This window comes from Anopheles merus, chromosome 3L (assembly GCF_017562075.2).
Source record: "Anopheles merus strain MAF chromosome 3L, AmerM5.1, whole genome shotgun sequence".
Taxonomy (NCBI): Eukaryota; Metazoa; Arthropoda; class Insecta; order Diptera; family Culicidae; genus Anopheles; species Anopheles merus.
The window spans coordinates 22,841,168-22,861,586 of NC_054085.1; the positions used below are offsets into that span (position 1 = coordinate 22,841,168).

Genomic DNA, 20,419 nt, shown 5'->3' on the forward strand with positions numbered 1-20,419 from the left:
GCTATTAGTAAACAGTGCGCCCATAGACACACACACACGCAAGACAGGTTTCATCATCATCCTGTCGATGGTCGATCGAACGCTGTTGGACATCCCACCGACATCAGTGCTTCTTCGGCCACATCGTTTGATCGGCATGATCGTATCACATCATCATCAAGGGGCAACCCTTTTCCTTTTAACCATTATGCAAAATAATCACCACTTTCGAGACGCGTTGTCTTGCACCTGCTTATCTAAACATTTGTTCAGTAGGATGTCGTTGCATGTTGCGCATGCTTCTTTCCACTACTAAAACACACATCCTACAGTCTCCGTTCCGTGTCGTTAATGAATGTGAAGACGCAGTGGTCTGGTCACCGGATAGACTTTTTTTTTTACTTCTATCGAAAACAGAAGGGAGGCTTTCGAAACGGCAGTGACTATACTAAAAACCAAACACTACCACCACTACACTGCTGACCTCGATAGAGTACCCTGGGCAAAGGGAAAGGGACTGGCGAACGTGTTGTTTTCCCGCAGTCGAAAAGTCACCCGCCGTACGCGAGATTGCGGGTGGCATTTCATCGATTTAATCAGCACGTTGCAAGCGCTCACTCTATTGGGGGGCCATGATCGCTCGTGCTCGGTAATTATGAGAGTCACGTTCTCGGCCGATAATTAAAATGTTGTGCAGCTCTCTCGGTGGCATCCTAAACGCCACCGGTTCGCTGGAATGAAGATTGCACCCGATGTGTGAAACGGTGTCAAATCGAAAGACATCAAGCGACGAACCCGATTTTGTGGGCAAGAAAAGCAAATAGAAAACGGTTGCGTTCGATTGCTTTTCGATAAACGGTTGTACTGCACCATACACTACATTGCAGTATGGCCATTTTAATGGCTTTCAGTCTAGACGCGTTTCACAACCCCCTTCTCAACCACAGCCATCGTTTTGTTGTGTTGTGCCTGCCATAAAATTGTTTTATTATTGTAATTTTTCGGTGTCATTGTTCCAGTGTGCTTCCAGATTGTGAATGGGAATTATTTTCCTGTTATGGAAATGTTCACTCGACACGCCCAACCTCCCCCCCCCCACTCAGATGTTTGGTAATGTCCATTTGTTCAGCATAATTATGAGAACTTGGTCTCTTCTCGGACAAGCGAGCTGTCCCCTCTACATTGTTAACATAATTGACTCAAACCCTCCAACACTATCCTACAACGGGGGTGTGAAACGCTTTCATATTCAGAAAAAGAGTTTTTTTTTCGGGGGAGGAATTGGTAAATGAGCTTGTACGAAAAAAAGGGGTTTTGCTCGGACGAAAGATGGACGTGTGAAACGTAAAGTATGAATTAATTATCTGCCGATTGACTGTAACGGAGCTGGTTTGGACGGATGAGCTCAAGCATGTTGAAGAGGCTCCTTTCCTACAGGTTTTTTTTTGTTGTTGCTCGCCTTCACATCGATGCAAACCGGGAAATGTGTCCATTTCCAATTTCCAGCCGCTAACGAAATTTGCCGCCCATTTATTCAATCACCAAACCGTGTCCGCAAAGACACAAAACTGTCCATCAACGGTGGAACTCCGCAACCGCACACACACACACACACGAGTAAAAATCATTAGAACGTTTGCAAGCGGAAAATTGTCGCAATTAGAGCAGAAAGTGTTCGGTTTTTGGGGCAGTTTTTGTTTCGTGTCAACGTTTTTTTTTTATTTCACCGAATTCTCGTCTTCACTAGCACGTGGAAATGCACCTGAATCAAACCATTTCCTGTTTCTCCAATACCACGATCCACATTTAATGCGGCGTATCGAATGACTGTCGAACTGGTGAAAGAGACTTCTGCTGCCATGTTCATTACATACTTTCTTTCTGCTCGATCAGTACCTTCTGGTAGCGGCAGTACCCATATCGTACCTACCTGCTCCTTCCGGAACCCTTTGTTCGTGTGCTGTGTGCCTGCTAAACGGATGACAACGAATCAGTTGTCCATGGACGGCTGTGCAATTATCTGCGCCTCGTCTGCGGTTCGATCGTTAAATTGTCATCCATCAGTTCGGCATTCCCTTTTCCTTTGCAGTTGCGGCCGGTTTCGGCTCGATCGCAATTAGATATGTTGGTCGCTGCTCCGTGTGTCTCTGCCGTGTGCGTTTCCAATTCCATTTGCACCCTTCCGGTTGAATCCGAATCGCGGTGGCGCTGATTACGGTAATTTGTACACGATTTAGCCCACCCGAAACAGAGGCGGGCTTAATTCAATTTCACATGTTTAAATCCTCCAACGTCAACCACCTCTTCAAAAAGGGGCTAATGTGTTTTACTCAATCGTAACAGGTGCAATTAGTTGTACCGAAATCATATCACTTTACGGGGCGGTTTTGTTAACCCCCAAATCGTAGTGAGCGAAGCGCAAATGGTTGGCTCTTATCGTAAATTATGCCTCTCTGCACCGACAGTACCGCTGTAATTGCTATTATCAAACCCTCCCCGACACACCTTTTGCGGCTGGATGGTGCTGGTTTGGATGCTGGATGCGTTTGCCTAGTGAGCTGGAAATGATGCAACACTCTTTCGCACTGCGAGAAAGCTTAGCAAAGTAAAAAGCCATAAGCAAATGGGCGCCCGTGTTTTGCCTGCCGATCAGCGCCGTTTGACGCGCGTGGCGCGTGTAATGACAAAATAATTGAGATGTTTAGGCAGCAACGATCATTTGACGCGCGAGCGACTATTGCGTATATGTAGATCGACAAAATCCTTTTGCTTTTTTTTTTGTCGGACTGTTTTTGCTTTGCAAACAAGGTTGGGGGGCTAGATGTTCCTGCCTGATCAGCTGAATGGCGGGCACAGCAAGGTGTCATGGGTGGGATTGTTTTAGCTGACGTGCTAAAAGGAAACTTTCCTTTTTCACTCATTACAGCGAACGAACCACTGGCTCAACTTCACTGTAGGATAAAGGGAGAAAAAAGGTAGCGTCTTCCCAACGTAGCGACAAAGGGCACCGAGGGTTGGCAAAGTGATTGGTTGGTGTTGTTAAAAGGGAGAAAAGGTTGCAGTTGCTTGTCAGTGACACAATCCAAGTGAATTGTGGTTGTGTGTTTTGGAATGTGGAAGAAAGTGCTAAAAAGCGAAGCGGGTGGAACTGTTACTATCTCGCTGCTGTCGGGTAGATTTCTTTGTTTGTTTTGTTACATTTCTCCATGAAAATCAACTCGTTTGTACAACTTATTCTGAAACCTTTTAATAATTATTTCGGAATTTAAGAAATGTGTTTTACGCTAAAAAAGAGATATGTGAAAAAATTTTATTTTTTTTTCTACAAAATGACGAGTTTAGGCATTTTCTTTTGTACGTACAAATCGGCACGATGTCAATATTTAATACTTTGAATATCTTTTAGTTTGCTCGAGATATTTCAAACTGGTTTAAAAACTGACAGTGTGGCCGACCAGTGCGCCAAATGAATACCAAAAGAGTTTGACAGGAATCGGTTGAATAGTTTACCTTTTCCACATAAACATGTTGTTCGCCACCATTAGTGTGCAAATTTTAAATTGCTATTTTTTGCCACAAATCATACCCTTAGCCCACTTAATTTGTTTCACATTTAAGAAACAAAACAGCGTCATCGGACTCGTCGTTTTATGTTTTTCGAGATTCTCGGAACTGGTCAGAGCGTTATTAGCAACGACAAAAAAAAATTAAAAAATATGTCAACAGCAAATTGCAGCAATCCATTTTACCCTTCAAAAACAAACAAACACTGTTTTTGCTCAATAAATCAGTTACAGCACTTTTTTTTTTTGGTTGTTCAATAAATCCTATAGCAAAAACCAACATCCTATTGGCGTTGGGAAGAGACAAGAAAACATTGCAATAAAATGCTTGTCCCTGCTTCATCTGAGCTGCACTCGTGTGAATCGAACGGAACGCGTGCTTGGTGGTGCTTCTGACCTTCACCGTTGAAACAGGTTGGCGAGCAACAACTAAACAACAAAAAACTCCCCCGTCGGAGACAACTGAGCTAACATAGGTCGCAGTCCGACGGCACTGTGGCAAAGTGTTGTGGCAAAAGCGCGAGCGCAGCCAAATTAGAATAATATTTCGATTTAAGTCCCGCACGAAATGGCTACATTATGCTTACCTTCGTCTTCCCCGACAAAGACGCGACATCTCTTAGGTGTGTGCGCTGTACCTGCCGCTGATCTGTGAAGGAAGTAACTAAACTCCTCTTGCTAAAATCGTCCTCCCACTTAGCCAGGTCTATGGATGTGTGGGGAGGTGTGTTTTTGGTGTTGCGCTCCATCAGTATGCAAAGGCTTATATTTATTAATGCACCATAAATATGGTCGTCCACTACCGCTCTTCTGGATGAGGAGACATCGCGACCAGGTTTCGCTGTACACCAGGGCCGTGCGTTGGATGATGCTACAAATGTATGCAGTTTTATGTTTGGAATTTGATTTCACCTGTGTGTGTTTGTCTTGAAAACTGCGGTGAAAACCCAAAATGCCGATGGAAATTCCGTTGTGCAAAAATTCCACAAAACTCTCACAACTGAGCCAAAGCTCGCAATTTCCCCTGGACAACTGCACACTGGGCAATGAAAAAGGGCATGTCAATGGTCAACTGCTCCGTCGGGGAGGAGGCAGTTTTTCTCACGACAAATCGTTCTTCACAATTTTCTCACTCTTTCTCTCTCTCTCTCTCTTGTGCACTTAAAAATCTGCATAATAATAGCGTCTACCACCGGCGTGCGAACTTTCCCTTTTTAACGAACCAAACGGCGGGATGGATAGCTTTGACCGCTAAAGTATGGCACGACGACGTCAACGACGATGCCGCTGCCATATACTCCCCAACCCCATGATTGAACCCTTACCCGGTACCAACCACTTTACCACCGGCCCGGGGACACGACTCTGGAGAGCGGGGCAAGCGGGGCAACACAATTTTGCACGCATGATCGTGTGAACTTCACCGGGGCTGAACTTTTCATCAGGTTGTGTGCAAAGTACTGAGCTTTAAAATTCGCCCTGCAAAAAAAAAGGTCGTGGACGCAGCATTGTTGGAACTGGATGAGAAGGGGACGCTTGAAAATGGAGCAGAAATCAATTCCATACCCTCCCCCCCTGCAGCACACGGTTATCTTCCGGTTGGACGTGATCACAGTGTGTTAGTCGTAGCTGCCTGTCACTGGCTTCCTCTTTCATCTGCCGGTCTGCCGGACAGTTTTTAACAGGCTTCTGCCCAATTTCTGGGTCGGTTCTTCCCCAAAACACAAAAGAAAACCGTGTTTTGGCACATCACAAAAAACGCACATCCCGGGCGCCCTTTTCAAAAGAGCAACAACTCCCTCACGAATGATCGAAGGTCATAAAAAGTTAGTTCAAGTTTACTAAAAAAAAAAAACAATCAACTTCGTTGAAAGGAAAGGTGGTGCGATGTTTTGTTTTTCGGTTCTTCTTCGCTTGAGGAAGGTGGCGCTCATTCGCACAAATTAATCAACCGCAGCTAACGAACCATTTTCGCCTTCGTGTGGGAACGACGGGCGGTCAATTAGAAGTAATTGAGGCGCGCTGTGGCGTGGAATAAGTAGGGCCAGCGAAGATCAAATCGCAAACCTCATATCGTGCCCGAAAAAAAAAAACGGCCGAACAGGGTAACTAAGGTTCGTGCTGCTGCTGCTGATGGTTCCTCCAATGTTTTGCTACCAATATTGAGTTAATGATTGCCCTGGCTGCACTAAGTGCGCTGCATTTCCAGTGCAATGCAGTTGCAGTTTACTACAGTAAGATAATCTTCCCTGTCCTGCACTACATGGACGGGCAGATTGGCTGAGATTTGCAACGGAGAGGGGATGTTTGTGATTTACCGGACATCTTTTTGCGGTCATGTGAACGGAAATTTGCTTGGTGGATTTTTTTTTTCTTCTTGGTTGGTTGGTTTTTTGTTACATTTTTTTTTTCACTTTCCCACAGCTGGTGCTTGCCTTATTCCCAGAAAGGCAAACAGGAAATTGACCAATTGTGGTAGTTCGTGGAGGAGCTCCTTGCAGCGTTTGGATCGGAGGAAGTGTCCATTTTCGGGGGAGGGGGGAGGGGAAGCGTATTTAAATTAATGTGCCGAAATTTAATCCCTGTTTTCCGAAATTTAAAGTTGAGTGAAGCCTTTCGTCTTGGATGTGTTGACAAAAAGATAGAATTGTAATGATATTGGCTTGGTGAAACCGATATCTTATTGGTTTTTTTTTTAAATTATTTTACATGAAAATCCATCAAGAGCATTACAATTTTACCAATCGGAAATATTTTCATATTTAATTCACCATTTGTTGGAATCGAATTATATTATTCTATTACGTATAATTCCGTGTATTGGAAACTGTCAACAATCATCTGCATGATACTGAACGTTACACGTTCAAATTGAATTGGTCTCGTTACTGAGGAAAATCGTCCTAAATATCAACAATTCGTCAAGCTGATGGAATGCATTAGTTACATCAAGGTGATGGTAGTACACGGTTTACTCAATCTCCCTTTCCTTCAAACCGTTTACGCGCCATTCTGCCTGACACACAAAACAAACCGATCGGTTGGTAGGCATTTTTATCATTCTTGCACTGTCCCACAATGCACGCAATCGTCGCGGTTCGAATTTCGTTCGTTTGCCGAGTGGCCATGTCGAAGCCCAAAGTAGTTCAATTGCCGTCACGATTTCTTCCATTGTACGTGCCGTGCGTGGTAGCGCGGGAACCTGAGAACAACAGCCGACATAACCTCAAAACCGTGTGTTGTATACCGCTCAAAATTGCGGAAAAATACTGCCGCCGCAGTCACTACTGCACGGTTGACTAGTGTGCAGCAAACCACACCCTGGTGTAGGGGGATGACGGGAAGCAAAGCCTTGTTGCTCGGTTTTTTTCTTCTTCTGGTAACTGATGTTCCCGGACTGAGCTTTCGGCTGACCAGAAGTGAAGGTTGGCTGCCGTTGGACGTTGGAGGCCTGCTTTACGCACCATTGGCTTTTGAGTGCATGCAAAGTGGCGTTATGTCGGTTACGCTGAGTGGTACATAAGAGTCGGTTTTTTTTGGGGGAAACTTTACATTTGGTACTTTTAATTTTAAATCACAATAGGCAGAAGTGTTACAAAATAACATGCTATTTGTAACATTTAAATTTATTAAATTTATTTGTCAAACAAGCATTCAGTATATTTGGTGCTTTTCTTGCACTTCTCACTGCTGGACATTTTAATAATTAGCTCACACGTCCGCGAACGCTTCGAACACTTTATCACTCCGTTAATAAGAACGGGCTGCAAACGAACACCCCTATACCTGCTTCTTCCGCTGGTGGAACCTGTTCTCTCACGGCCATGATCGCGCGGCCGTCCCATCTGAATATCCTGCGCGGGCGTTCGACATTCGATTAGTCGCGCGCAGGTCTGCTGCCGGCTTCGCGAGCGGGACGACTGATTATTGAGATTTCGTGCCGAAAACCCACATATGGGACGCTCACAAACCGCCGTTACTTGGCAGTGTGGCCCCTTGCCGCGATCGTATGATCCATGTTTGGTGGGTTCAACTCTTCCTAAGCGAACAGAAACCGGTAACACAGCACCAATTGGTCGGATTGCTGAGCTGTTGTTGTTTTTTCGGGCGATTGCTTGTAAAAAAATAAACCACCAACGTGTGATGTTTTGCGCCATCTAGGGAGCAGAATTAAAATCACTTGTTAAAAACACCACCAGCCATCGATCGTGCTCGGAAGCTATCGCACCCCCCAAAAGGAGCAGTTTATTATGGAATATTGTATAGAAAGTTCAGCACCCAGAACACACCGATGCTTCAGCCCATTTTGATGAGCTTTAATTGGAGGACCGAAAAGAGTGAACAGCGAACGCCTACGCGTACATCTTAAAGAAAGCTATAAATGAGGTCCAGTAGGAAAAGAACCAAAGGGAAACGCATGAGCGTCGGCCTCCCCTAAAGTTGTACACCGTGGGCGTCCGCTTTGATTGGGGAGTGGACAAATTTTTGTAGAAAGAAGAAAAAAAAACCCTTCTAAAACCAATTCCCGAAACATCATGTGAAACAATATTTCAACGCATTACGAACACGCCTTTCTGTGTGTGCTTTATCGCAATCGCGTTTGATCGATGTGATGCCATGGCCGCGATGATGGGAACATAAAATTACCTCCAATAAACGGGCCGCCTACGCTGACCAATTTTTCCTAGGAAGCGATTTGCGTCCGGGAATGGGATCGGCCCAAAGGGTGCCCACATCGCGGCGGTGGTTACATCGTTCTGAGAAGCTGAGCACATCCATCCACCTACTCGAACGGCCCCCAAACCTCGTCGGTCGCTGGTTTGCAAGGGGTTGATGTGCTCATCTAGCTCTAATTGCAGCTGAACCTATAAACAGCAGCTTCGTTTAGTTGTGTGAAAATCAAATATGAGAGCTAAATATGTGGTGCACAACAAGAAATTCCTTTTCGAATACTTCAATGCCCTGACTGTTTAACTCCATTTCTTAAGGCGTATTCCTTCAAATTATGCTCTTTACAAAAAAGAGGCAATCGTTTCTATAACCTCCATTGAACATATACTGTATTGAATGTTCATTACACATTGAACCCTATTTTTACCTACGCTAAACCGATTTCGAAATAGAAATAGGTAAAGCGCAATGCGCAATTGCTCATTTTCGGGGAATTATAAGCACACGAGCCGCTTTCACTGTGACGTGTGCAGCCGATCAGCCCTTTCCCCGAAGGGCCACGCACTCCCTAGCGGCGTCGTTTGCTTCACTTTCCATTTTGCTTGGCTAGAGTACAAAACAAAACTGGCGCTTTCGAAGCAACTTCCTTGAGCGCGTGAGCATTTATTGGTAGGAACTTTTTTGGGGGAAATTAACCTATTCACACAGTATCAGCTTAGGCACGCGTGCGCCCTGTAAAGTGTCATCAAGTAGGCGATTTAAAAAGAACTGCCACGCAAACCAAACCGCATGAAGTGGCAACGTTCATCGACTTCACTCGTGGAATTGTTGGAACAAAAATAGTACACTTAAGGGCGTACTCCCCTTCTACTAAACAAGTTTCAATTGGGAGCGTAAGAGAGGAATATTTACTTAGCTCGAAGGTACAACTCACCCGGTGACGATTTGTGCATCATCGAAATCCAATGCATTAAACCATCCCTTATGGCATCGTATGTGTGTGTGTGCTTGTGCTCCAGCGAAGTGTCTTTTCCTACCTTCCTCTTCACACGTCGCTTCTCCCGGGGAAAAAATGCCACAACGACGCTTAAAGTTAAGCATTACAGTTTGGTCACACTTTCCCCTGCTTACGGTGGCGACGGACGCATCGTGCAGCCGCACATATCGTGCCGATCGTCAACCTTTCGCTGCGTCCGTTTTGCCGATATGTCACTTAATTAGCCAGCGACGCTAGCAGCTGTGAATGCTGAGGAAAATAGAAAATACATAACTTTTATTGCCACAATTCGGAAGGCTTCAGTAATGAACAAAAACCGATAGATTCCGAATGGATCAAAAGCGCCGTGTCCGTGGCATTTAGAAAGAGAAAAAAAATATTAGAAACAATCATCAATCAATCAATCATCATTACAGCGGCTATTGGAGGTCGCATATTGCCGGGACTACACGGCGTCGAGTCAACGTCTTTTTATGTGTGAAGAAACAGATAAAAACCTCAAAATCGTTCGATAGTGTCATCATTAAATCTTGGGAACCTACTACTCCTCTGATTAGACGGTGCGGCCGGTTTGTAATTATCAGGAAAAAAAACGACGTCTCCTGCTAACGGGACATTGTTGGGGTAAAAAGTCACTTTCGATTTTCAACGGACTGCTGATGGTTTGTTAAACTCATTTCGTAACTGAGATTAGTTTGACTCCCCGTGTCAGTGTACTGTCAAACCAGCACGAAGCGCTAGCCAGTTTGATTAATTCTAGACAATGCTCACGGTCAGCTGTGTTGCGTGGGATTGCTCGCAAGGTGTAGGAGTCGCCTGGAGGACATGTTAGGTTTCGCTGGACGACTTCGATACTACAGCTATCGGTAACCGGTCTTATGCATCCAAAACTGGTTCGATTTTTCGACGAGGAAGCGAACTAGCTAATCTATGTATTGTGCCGAAGAATGTGGAATTTGTCATGTTCAAAACAGTGCTTTTGGATCATGTCTGAGAATAGTGCGTGATCGAGGATTTGTGATGCCAGTTGAAAAGGGAGCAGATGACATTTGGGAAATACTAATATTTTGACATTAGAAGCTGTCAACATTTGGCCTTAATTACAAGCGTATCTAATGGCAAAGGTTGCAAATCAAATCGGTAACTACCCCTGCAACTACGGAAAGAGACAGCGAAGAATGTCTTGCAGATTCAAAGAATCTTTTGTTAAGAAACCTCAGACTTTAAAGTATATTAGTGGTACTTCTCCTATCCCAATGTTTTCATGTCACAGTACTTAGCTGCAACGATTACAAAACATCTTCTACACCTTGTCCCATAAAAGCAGCGTCTACGATATGAGCAAAAAGCAGACTTTCCTTTTATATTTTACCGGCGTTTTTTTATCGGCTGTTTGTTTGTTTTTTCTTCTTCAAACTCCTATGAAGCGCATCTTAAATGTCCAACAAAATCCACAAACACAAACAACCACATACCAGTAAGACCTGAATGGTCGCAAAGCGGCAGCCGTAAGTGTCCCCTTGAACTCTACGACAAATCCATAAAATTCGTACCTCTCAGGCAAACTATGGCTGTTGGCCGATACCCACAGTACGGAAAGCTCATCATGCGTCCAATTAAATGTGAGTGGGGTGACGACTCTCTCGTGGACGAAGTGGCTGGAGTCGCACGTTGCATAATACGAAACACGAATGCTGTTAAAAGCCGTGGGTGTCCTTCGGCGGCGCTCAATTTCCCATCCCTGGAGAAACACCGCCATCGGGTACATGTCATCCCAAACGACGATCACGATTAAACAATCAGCTCTAATCTAATCGATCGAACTCGAAGATCGGTGGTTCGACTGAAATTGAATTGAATCTCGCGTACTGGCTGGCCACATTTTAGTCTTGATGATGGACCACGACGGAGCGAACCGTCGTCCCCATTAGCGTGGTTGTACGGTGATGGTAATTCGACAATTCAATATTCCTAACTGGAAGCTTAATCCATTCTGCAAACGAACCGTATTTATTTTACCCATGGCAATTACAACCCAGCGGAAACCGGTGGTGCATTTTAAATAAGGAGATAACGTGTAGGATGCGGCTACCCCGTAATCTTGCAAAACCGTTTTCGCTTGCGCAATAGCTTGCTGGTACGCACGCAAGCGCCAGCGGGATTGCAGTTATTCCGGGCGTCGGAGAACAATTCACCTCCCAATAAGCTCGCGGGCTTCGTGAGAATGCATCCACATCGGCTCCACGTGTGCACCCGTTTCTGCACGGGCTTCATTTCATGCCCTGATTATCTCGGCGCAGCGGCGAGCAGGCGGCGCGCGCTATGACCGTTATGAAGGCGATGTGTTGATTGTTAAATTAGCTTGCACACGTTCGCTGCCACGCGCATATTCTAATTGGACTAGAACCGCCTTCGGGTGCGTTCTGTGTTGCGCTCACCCCACCTTCCCGACTTTCTCGCTACGCGCCAATCGCGAGCAGTGTAAAGCCGTTCGTCAAACGATCGATATTGCGGAAAGTGTACAAAGTAAAGCGAGCGTTTAAAACTGTGCGGATAGATCGGTTTGACGGATTACATCCTACGCGCGCTTGAGAACAGCACGGAAGAAAGAAGCCACATTCCGCCGCGTCAGGCGAATATTTTTAGCACCACCCACCAAAGACCTGAAGTCCGCGCAGGGTTCAGGTGTTCAGGCGGTGCGGAAATTGGGCAAGTTGGGTACTGCGAATAAATTCTTCAAACTTCCCACCTACACAGGGCCAGGGTGAATAATGAAAACTCCGGGCAAGATGTCTGGAGCTGTCTGGTGTTCAATAATTATTCCAAGAGGCTGGAATTCTTTTCTTACTCACTTCAGAATCGTACCGCAGGGTCGTTAAGTGGCCAAAAAAAGCTTCTCCACCACCCGCGCACGCGCTTGTTTGTGTTTACGTTAATGCACACACGAAATTAGTGGTTGCCTACGCACATGTTTTGGGGAGAGTTGAGTTGAGTGTCCGAAATGTTTCCAGCTGAGGTTGATTGAGTCAGCAGACGGAGTGACAACGCTACAGGTTCTAAGAATAACGAGTCAGATCAGTCAGGGCGAACGAAGAAGAAAATGCTCACACATCTTCACGCACTTAACGAACTTTTCAATGGTTATATGACAGTGAGAATAAGCCGTGAACGTGGTGATATAACAAATTACTTACTATTCTACAGTGTTTTCCACAACGAAATGTGCCGAACAAGGTGAATCAAAGCACAACGCATGCATATAAATACAAGTGCACCAAAGTGTAATTCGAATTGATAAAACGAACTTAACATTTACCCGACTCACGAACTCCAAAGTCGACCTCTTTCGGTATTATCAACGGAAAATGTTGCCTCTGGCTTCCAAAACTATTTGGTGAAAGTAGTGAAGTGCTATCCAGCTGATACGGATTACCTTCGTCGGTGGTCCCGGTGAACCTCGTGCCCTTTTGGATTACGCGTATGCCCCCAGGAAGACTGGTGATCCCCCCCAAATTTGCCTCCCGGGGTCAAGTACGCGTGCTCGCTCGGTCCAGCACGGTCGCCATTAGCACGGCGTGGAGTTTGACCGCTTCCGGCGATTTTTGGGGCCACCCCTGAAGTAAGACACACACACACGCATACACGTTGGCGACCCTGGTGGGACCTCCCCAGTGCGGGAACATCCGCTCCGATCCCTGTTGAGAACGGAGATCAAACAAACAGTCGAACCATGCTCGACTCGGAGCTGTACCCACGCGCCGGGGACAGTCATCACGGGCCGCACGGACACCATCATCACCACCATCATCATCACCATCATTACAAGTCGCCACATCAGCGGCACTACCACCATTCGCCCTCGCCCCATCACCACCACCACCAGGAGCGGGAACGGAAGTCGCGATCGTCACCGCGCCACCACCACCTGCAGCACAGTGATGGAGAGAAGCTAAAGTACCAGAATGCGTTCGGCGGCTCGGTGGGCAACATTGGTGGTGCAGTGTCCTCGTCCGAGAAGTACCACAAGTACTTTCCGCACAATCTGCTGTCGGGCGGGACGGGTAGTGGGACCGGTGGCGGTGGTGGATACTTCGATCTGAGCGACAAGCTGGACAGTCTGCATCTGGGCAGCGGTAGTCGTGGATCGGAAAAGAGCAGTCTGCTAAGCGGGAGCGGTGGAAGCAGTGCGCTCAGTGCGGGTGGTGATAGTAACAACAACCATCAGCAGCATCATGGCGGGTCCGGGTCGGCCAGTGTGCTGAGCGATACGACGGCGGCCGGCAGTGGCAGCAATGTGAGCGGTGGAAGCAGCAAGAAGCGCACGATAGTGCTGGTGGGTGACGGGCGGAGCCGGGTGAGGCGCGTGGTAAGGACGCAGACGCGCCAGATCACGGTGGTGAGCTACTCCGGGCGGAAGAAGGAAACGGAAACGCATACCAGCCATCACGCGACCATTGTCAGGTGAGATACGGGAATGTTGGGGAAGAGTTGTTTTACATGAACATTTTGGTGACGTGACCAGGATACGAAAGTGTAGAAATGCTCGTAGAGTTGGTTTTGTGGTGTCTTTTCGCTCGGTTTTTTTCCCAGTTCTTATTTAAAATTATCCTAGGCTCACCGAGAATGAGCGTATGTTGAACAATTTAAAATGCTCCAAGATAATTCTGATACTAACGGGCATATGCTTGCGTTATTTGACGCAGACCAAGTGATATTTACTACTCTAGATAAAATGCTTTGTTTTTTGAATTTAAAGCTCTGTACTAATCACGTATTTACATTCGTATATTTTCAGGTAATTTCAATTCCAGACCCTACTTTGTTGTGGATTCTAGCGAGCGAATAGGATAAGTACCACCCCACCCATGCAGCTATTATAAAACATTCATTTTAAGATTGCAAAAGCCGCATAAAAACGGTTTGAGCCCACCAGGCACCAAACAACGACATCATTATGAACGTCATAACTTACTCTCCGCTCTTAATTTGAAGCAGCAGCGAAAGTTGACGCTTTTTTTATGAGCGCCCGCGTGCGGCTTTTATCGCGTATAAATCTAATCCCCATTGGCACAACAAATGGCTTTACATCATCCCTCTAAGCTGTAAGCCGTAGCGTTGCATCCCGGCCGACCTCTGAACGAACGCACAATTAGCATTTTTCTCAAGCTTCTTCGCTTCTCGGCGCTGATATCTCATCAGCGGGTTGACAAGTTTTGTTTGCTTTTAATTTGTGAAACATAAAACAAACCTTTACGCAGTTTTGCAGTAAGCTTTGAGTAGAAACAAAAAACAAAAACAACAATATCATTAGATTCGTGAGAAAATTTATGCTAAAGCTCTCCTATCGCGTAACGAACAGTACAAGCAGTAGGTGCACCGCTGGGTGCGTTTCGGGCAACAATCTCGCCACAGATCTTCGCTTCTACTTGTCTTTATACCGCTTGTCGCTAATGTGGAAGAGTAAAAAAAGGTGTTTGGAAGGGTTGAGAGGTGAGTGAGTGTAGTAAGATGCCCCTCTTACTCAGATCAATGATAGATGTGTGTTTGTGAGTAGCAGTTCCCTTTTTGACCAGTTACCATCTGCGATTGGGGCCGATTTGTGTCGATTATGTAAATCGCCCTACCTACCGTGTGCCGGCTCACAGATGAGCTGCGGGAGATCGAATACAGGGATACGGGGCAAGGCAAATTGTGGAATCGCCCGTAAGCCTGCCACAAAGCGATGGAAGGGTAAAGTGCAAACCTATGCGGGTCGGTCGGTCAGCTCTGTTACGAGTTGGGGCATCTCGCGTAGTTTTAAGCTTCTACCATTGTGCGGCGGGAAGATTCGGTGTGAAGATTAGTTTCACCATTAGACACCATTAGATGATTCCCGGGAGTTCCCAGCGCAATCGCGTTAAGCTACCTTTGGGCGTGAAACAGAGACAACTGTCATCAGCGTGAGAAATCGAACGCTTTGCCGATCGAAGTCATCAACGCACGATCGCAGCTGATGGTGTCAAAAGCAGTTCTACCAACATCTTTATTAGATTTCGGAGATGTTGGGTAACGATCGTTGTAACGAAGATCTTAGTAAGGAGGGGGGAAACCCCGTACAACAGCTTCTTTGTCGTTGTGCACTGATCCATCCAGCTAAGCAAAGCCAATACATCTTAATAGCTGAAGGTATCTTAATACGCTTAGCCGAAACAAAGGTTCTTGTTTTTATAGACCTTGCGTGTTGACGGCAGCAAAACAAACATCTTAGTCACATCCTTGAGCTGCGCTGTTTACAAACAAAATTGTGAACAATTAAAACAACACGTCACGCAGGTTTGTGTGAACGTAAGAAAAAAAAACTATTTCCAGAAGATGTGGAGACTATCGATTCACATAAAAAACAACATTGACGGACTGACCTTTTCGAATAGTCATGCGTGTAAATGCTTTACGAAAATGCCACATATGGCAATGGCTCTTTAATGTCTTGCTATTTGCAATAATGAAATTCCCATAACGTAAAGTAACGAATGATCTTTGATTCTAAACTCTCAGTTAATTAATTACGTCAAGAAAACTCCATTGCAAGTATGCCAATTGCGGTAAAATTGGTAAGCTGCGGTAAGCTTGTAGGAGTAGCTCCTTGAAGTTATCCCGCCTGGAATATGTTATTCAAAACCCAAACCCAACCCCATCTGACAGATTACAATTAATGCCTCGGGAGATTTGAATCGATTTACAATAAGCGATCGTGGCGGGGAACCAAACACACATTGGCCGTTTGGATTTGGATTTCGCAACCTGCTGCAGCAGTCGTCAACCTGCCCAAGCCAAACAGCCTCCAAAGGCCAGAGGAAGTCTTGGGCGCAAAACCTGTGTGGCTATTATTTCCAACCGTTCCGACTGCACCATGATCGAGTGAGCTGCCAGTAGCGCAGCCCTGTTGACGACGACGACGGGTACGTGTGTTGTAATAAAAAGCAGCGCCCCCTGTGGACGTTAGTAGTTTGGAGAGTTACCTTTCAAAACACGGAGCTCGGGCTACTACCGTTGCACCGAGAACACTGCGATAGGGCCGCATTGCAGTGCACCGAAGTTCTACGTTTTGCATTTGCGTGCTGCTAGGAATTCGATGGAAGGCGTTGCTGTGTATTGGAGTGAAGGGGGTGGGTATAGCGCTCCCGGACACTAAAAATACCCGGTCATAAAATCGTACATTTCTCACGATCTGCCTTCGCGTGATCACCTTGATCGGGCTTTTTTTTCGCAGGGTGGGGAGATGAATGTAAAGCCGTTTATGACGACTGTGTGTGAGTACAAAGTTGTTCTATTGGAACAAAAGCATCCACACGGCAATAAATATGTGCTCTGCTCGAACCGGTAGCTCGAGTTTAAGTGATAGTTATGGATGCTGTGATATTTTTTTTATTCCACTTTTGACTGCAACACGTGAGATTGATCTGTTGCATTAAACGGCATCGAAGCGTTGGCTGGTTTATTAGCTTGAGCTTTAATATGGCTAATAGCATTCACAGTGTTTTCTATCTTTTGTAGATTAATTGTAACCCGTTAGCTTTAAATTTTCGGAACTTCGCGCTCATTCATCAGCCCTTAAGCCATTTATCATTACGCGAAGCGTTTATTGTATGGCCCAACTTCCTTCTGCCGAGATTGGGTCTAAAAGCGCAAAACACTCACGAACCTGGACGTATCTGCTAAAGGTCACCAAACCAACTCCTAGAGGCAAACGTCTCCCCTAGCCGGAATCGACGGGACGGGCGTGTTGAGTCGCACTATCGTGAATTAATTATTGTAGTGCCTCCTTGCACGCCTGCCTGCGCGGTTGTCTCACCACCCGAAGGACGCGTTCTCCGCCCTAGAAAGCTAAACAGAACCTGTACCGCGGACACAAAACGAAACCCAAAACAACAACCCCCTCTGGTTGGACGTTTACGTCCGATTCGGTGGTGTAAAAAAACAAGCTACACTGAGGTGATGTGTATTATGAGTGGGTTCATGTACCATGTCTTGCTTGTCGGGTAAGTGTGGGATCAGACGTACCTGAGCGTGTCAGTACTTCAGACGTCATTCCTGTAGAGTACACAAGCGGGGCGGTACCGGTGGTTACTAACTCGATCGCTGTACGCGCGTCAGTGTCAGTGAGTGCGACACTTTTGGGGGTGGTGTAAAATGGTTTGTTTACACAGATTTGGCGCGCCGGGGTTGGCTCGGGAAGCCAACAAACTGCAAGAAGGTGATTGGTCAAAAATCCGTCGAACCACGTCCATCAGATGGGGTTGTCAAACAGAGATTGAAGTTCGCAACACACAATGGTTCAATCCTGCTCCTGCTGTACAGCAAGATCTAGTCCTAGTAGCTTGTTGGAGTGGTTCTCACAGGGGGTGTGTATACTACAGCGGCGATACTTGTGATGTCTGCAAATGAATACGTTTCACTTTCGCTTTATTGATTGGTCTATAAATTGCAGTGCCACTTTCAAATTACCTTCGACAGCACTGAGCCAAGATTGGATCGAAACACGTAACCCAAGCTTCGATTGTTTGACAATTAAGCTACGGACCTCCAGCTGCGGTCTTAATAATAGATTCCGCCTGTAAGAGATATCAGCCCTCATTTCATATGTGTGCCTTCGCCTTCCTTCGTTGCTCTCCAGTCTCTCCAGGCGATCGCACAAGTCCTCCACCACCACCGATGTATGGTTTGCTTAAGAAACGAGAAAATTATCGCGTCACACGAATCGGCATATGCAGGCTGTTTAAATAGACGCTCGCTCGTACCCTGAGCGTGACATTGACATTCACGCCTTTTATCAACAGTCCCTTTCCACCCTTTCAAGCACAAGTAGCGAGAAAATCGTGAACATCTCGACGACCACACGATAGTGATACGATTTCGTCCCGTGAGAAAGGTGTGAAAGAGTCTGGCAACGAAGCACGTCCATGTATTTTGTCGAGAGTTCAAGGTGTATGTGTCCCGGTTAATGCAGGCTACCTGCCTAGCGATAGCCTTGATAACCAATGCTGGAATTAACTTACTGGAACGCAGGGCTCAAGCTGATAAGTTGCAGCGGCTGCTAGTCTGCTAGTGTTTGCAGTTTTTAAAAAGGCCCTGGAAGGACGTCCAGTTGCAACGGCCAGGGTTCCAATAGACCCTGCAGCCCAAAGCTCCACCTTGTTAATTTGTGTTTGCGTGCAATCGACAACTAGGGGAAAGGCCGTTCGAGTATATTTTATGGTTGAAAGCAAACTGCACAATCCTTTTAACCTATATAAACCATTATCATCTAGAAGGCTCCAAGGAATGATCTTGAACTGTGTCTTATAGAATGTCTTACCCCGTAAAAATATTTCACAATAAAAACCTACTTGCTGGTTGCTCAATTAAAGCAACGATCCTTGCAAATACATATAATTACTCATTTTTACTCGACGCTAATTGGAAGCAACACTTTTTGTCACACTACATTAGCTCGTCGTACTCATTTATCAACTTGGGAAGGTTTTTATTTCACTTTCCTTACTGGCACTGGTATCTCCATCCATCAGCGAGCAAGCAGGTGTACGCGGGTACCAGCCTAGGTCAAGTTTAACGTCATCTCAATATGGTCGTCCCTCAACCTGGAGCCTTCAAGCTTACGCAAAACAACCACTGAAAAAAGGCAATTTGTACGCGTTGCGCCATTTCAAACTCCGTGCAGCATCAGCCAAATTAGCCACAGGAGAAGATTGAAATACTAGATGTACGCCGTAGCGAATTCAATCAACACGAGACGACGAGCCTCTTAAAAGACACAAGGGCGCGTACTGCGAGCAAAGACAGTGTGCTCCAGCAAACTTTGTAACCCTTTAGTGCGCTGTTCGTCGTCACAATCCATTAAGAAGCGATAGTCACTTCCTCCTGCTCGGTTGTAAAGTGCGCCAAAACTGCCTCTCCCCATCGCCCTCCTAACCAGCTGCACACGAGACAACGTAACGTTCGCACATATTGACGCGTCGCGTGACTCATCACGTCTGCTGTTTGTGCGCTATCGGGGGTCCCAGCGGTTTGCTTGGTTGATTATTTACCTTGAACTGAAAACCCCCCCTCCCCACCTTCCGATGGTGTGGCGAGAAAGATGATGAAGATTCACGATGGTAACGTGTCGACATAAGTCAGAGGTATACGGGACGCACACGTTCCGCCAAACCGCAAACACAAGGCATGGAATCGCAAGCAACGGTAGACATAACTCACGCGAGACACAAGGTGTCCGCCTCGGGGACCGGACAACCGGTCGAAGATAACCACAACAAAGCGGCGTTGTTCCGATGATGGCAAACCGCAGAATGAGGGCAAAACTGTGTAATGAGTTCATGTCGCGTACATCTTTTTACTATTAGGGAGGGTATCTTGCATGCTCACACTTTGGCAGAATGGGAAGCGTGTGATATTTCAATGTGGAACAGATGCGTAGCGAATTAAAAGAAAGGATAAGGTGGTGCCTTAAACTTCGATTCATAGTTTTTTTTTGCAACCAATTCTCCATGAGCATGACACAGGGTATTTTCTGACCTTTCAGATATTGAGACATTCGACGCGGTTGCTGCTACCGTGAAAAGAGGCAGTTCAATATAGCATCTAGATGAAGATGCAGCACGAAGTAAAAGTAGAACATGGGTGACGAATTAAAAAAAATCATTCTTAATTAGCTATGTCAGTAGTGAGGCTAGCTATTCATTTTTACAAAAAGTGATACTGCTTTTGTTTCGTTTTTAACTGGGATACACCATCGATGGTCTCATGGAACAGTGGTCAACTCGTACGACTTAACACCATGCCCGTCATGGGTTCAAGCCTTGAATGGAGGACCGTACTCCCATACGTAGGACTAACTTTATCACGCTATAGGTAATCAATAAGTCTCTGAAAACCCTATAAACTAAGACAGGAGTGGTATAGGCAAGGTCTTGACTTGACTGACAACGTTTGTTGTGCCAAAGAAGAAGGCGCAAGTTATGCTCCATATAGCAACAGAAGCTTGCTTGCTTGCTTTTCATACTCAATATGTAGAACATCTCTCCGCTGCACGCTGTTTATGATAAAACCTCATCATTTCATGGTGTGATAACACCTAGGACACTAAATCCTCAACGCAGGTTTGCTTTATTGAAAACTCCCATTACTGATAATGTACATCATTACCTTTGCTTGCAATTACCACGGTCGACTG

The 20,419-nt window shown here is 45.9% G+C and overlaps 1 protein-coding gene across 4 annotated transcripts in view; it reads left to right on the forward strand.

The window, feature by feature from the left end:
* Positions 1-20,419, forward strand: part of LOC121599906 (IQ motif and SEC7 domain-containing protein 2) — a 91,042-nt gene that overhangs the window by 14,431 nt on the left and 56,192 nt on the right. For 3 of the 4 annotated variants that reach the window (XM_041928046.1, XM_041928047.1, XM_041928049.1), the window contains exon 2: positions 12,415-13,671. In XM_041928046.1, coding sequence (XP_041783980.1) covers positions 12,941-13,671 — 731 coding nt within the window. In that variant the 5' untranslated portion in view covers positions 12,415-12,940. Of the gene's footprint in view, positions 1-12,405; positions 13,672-20,419 lie in introns of those variants that run through there. The other variant, XM_041928048.1, reaches the window with a different exon arrangement.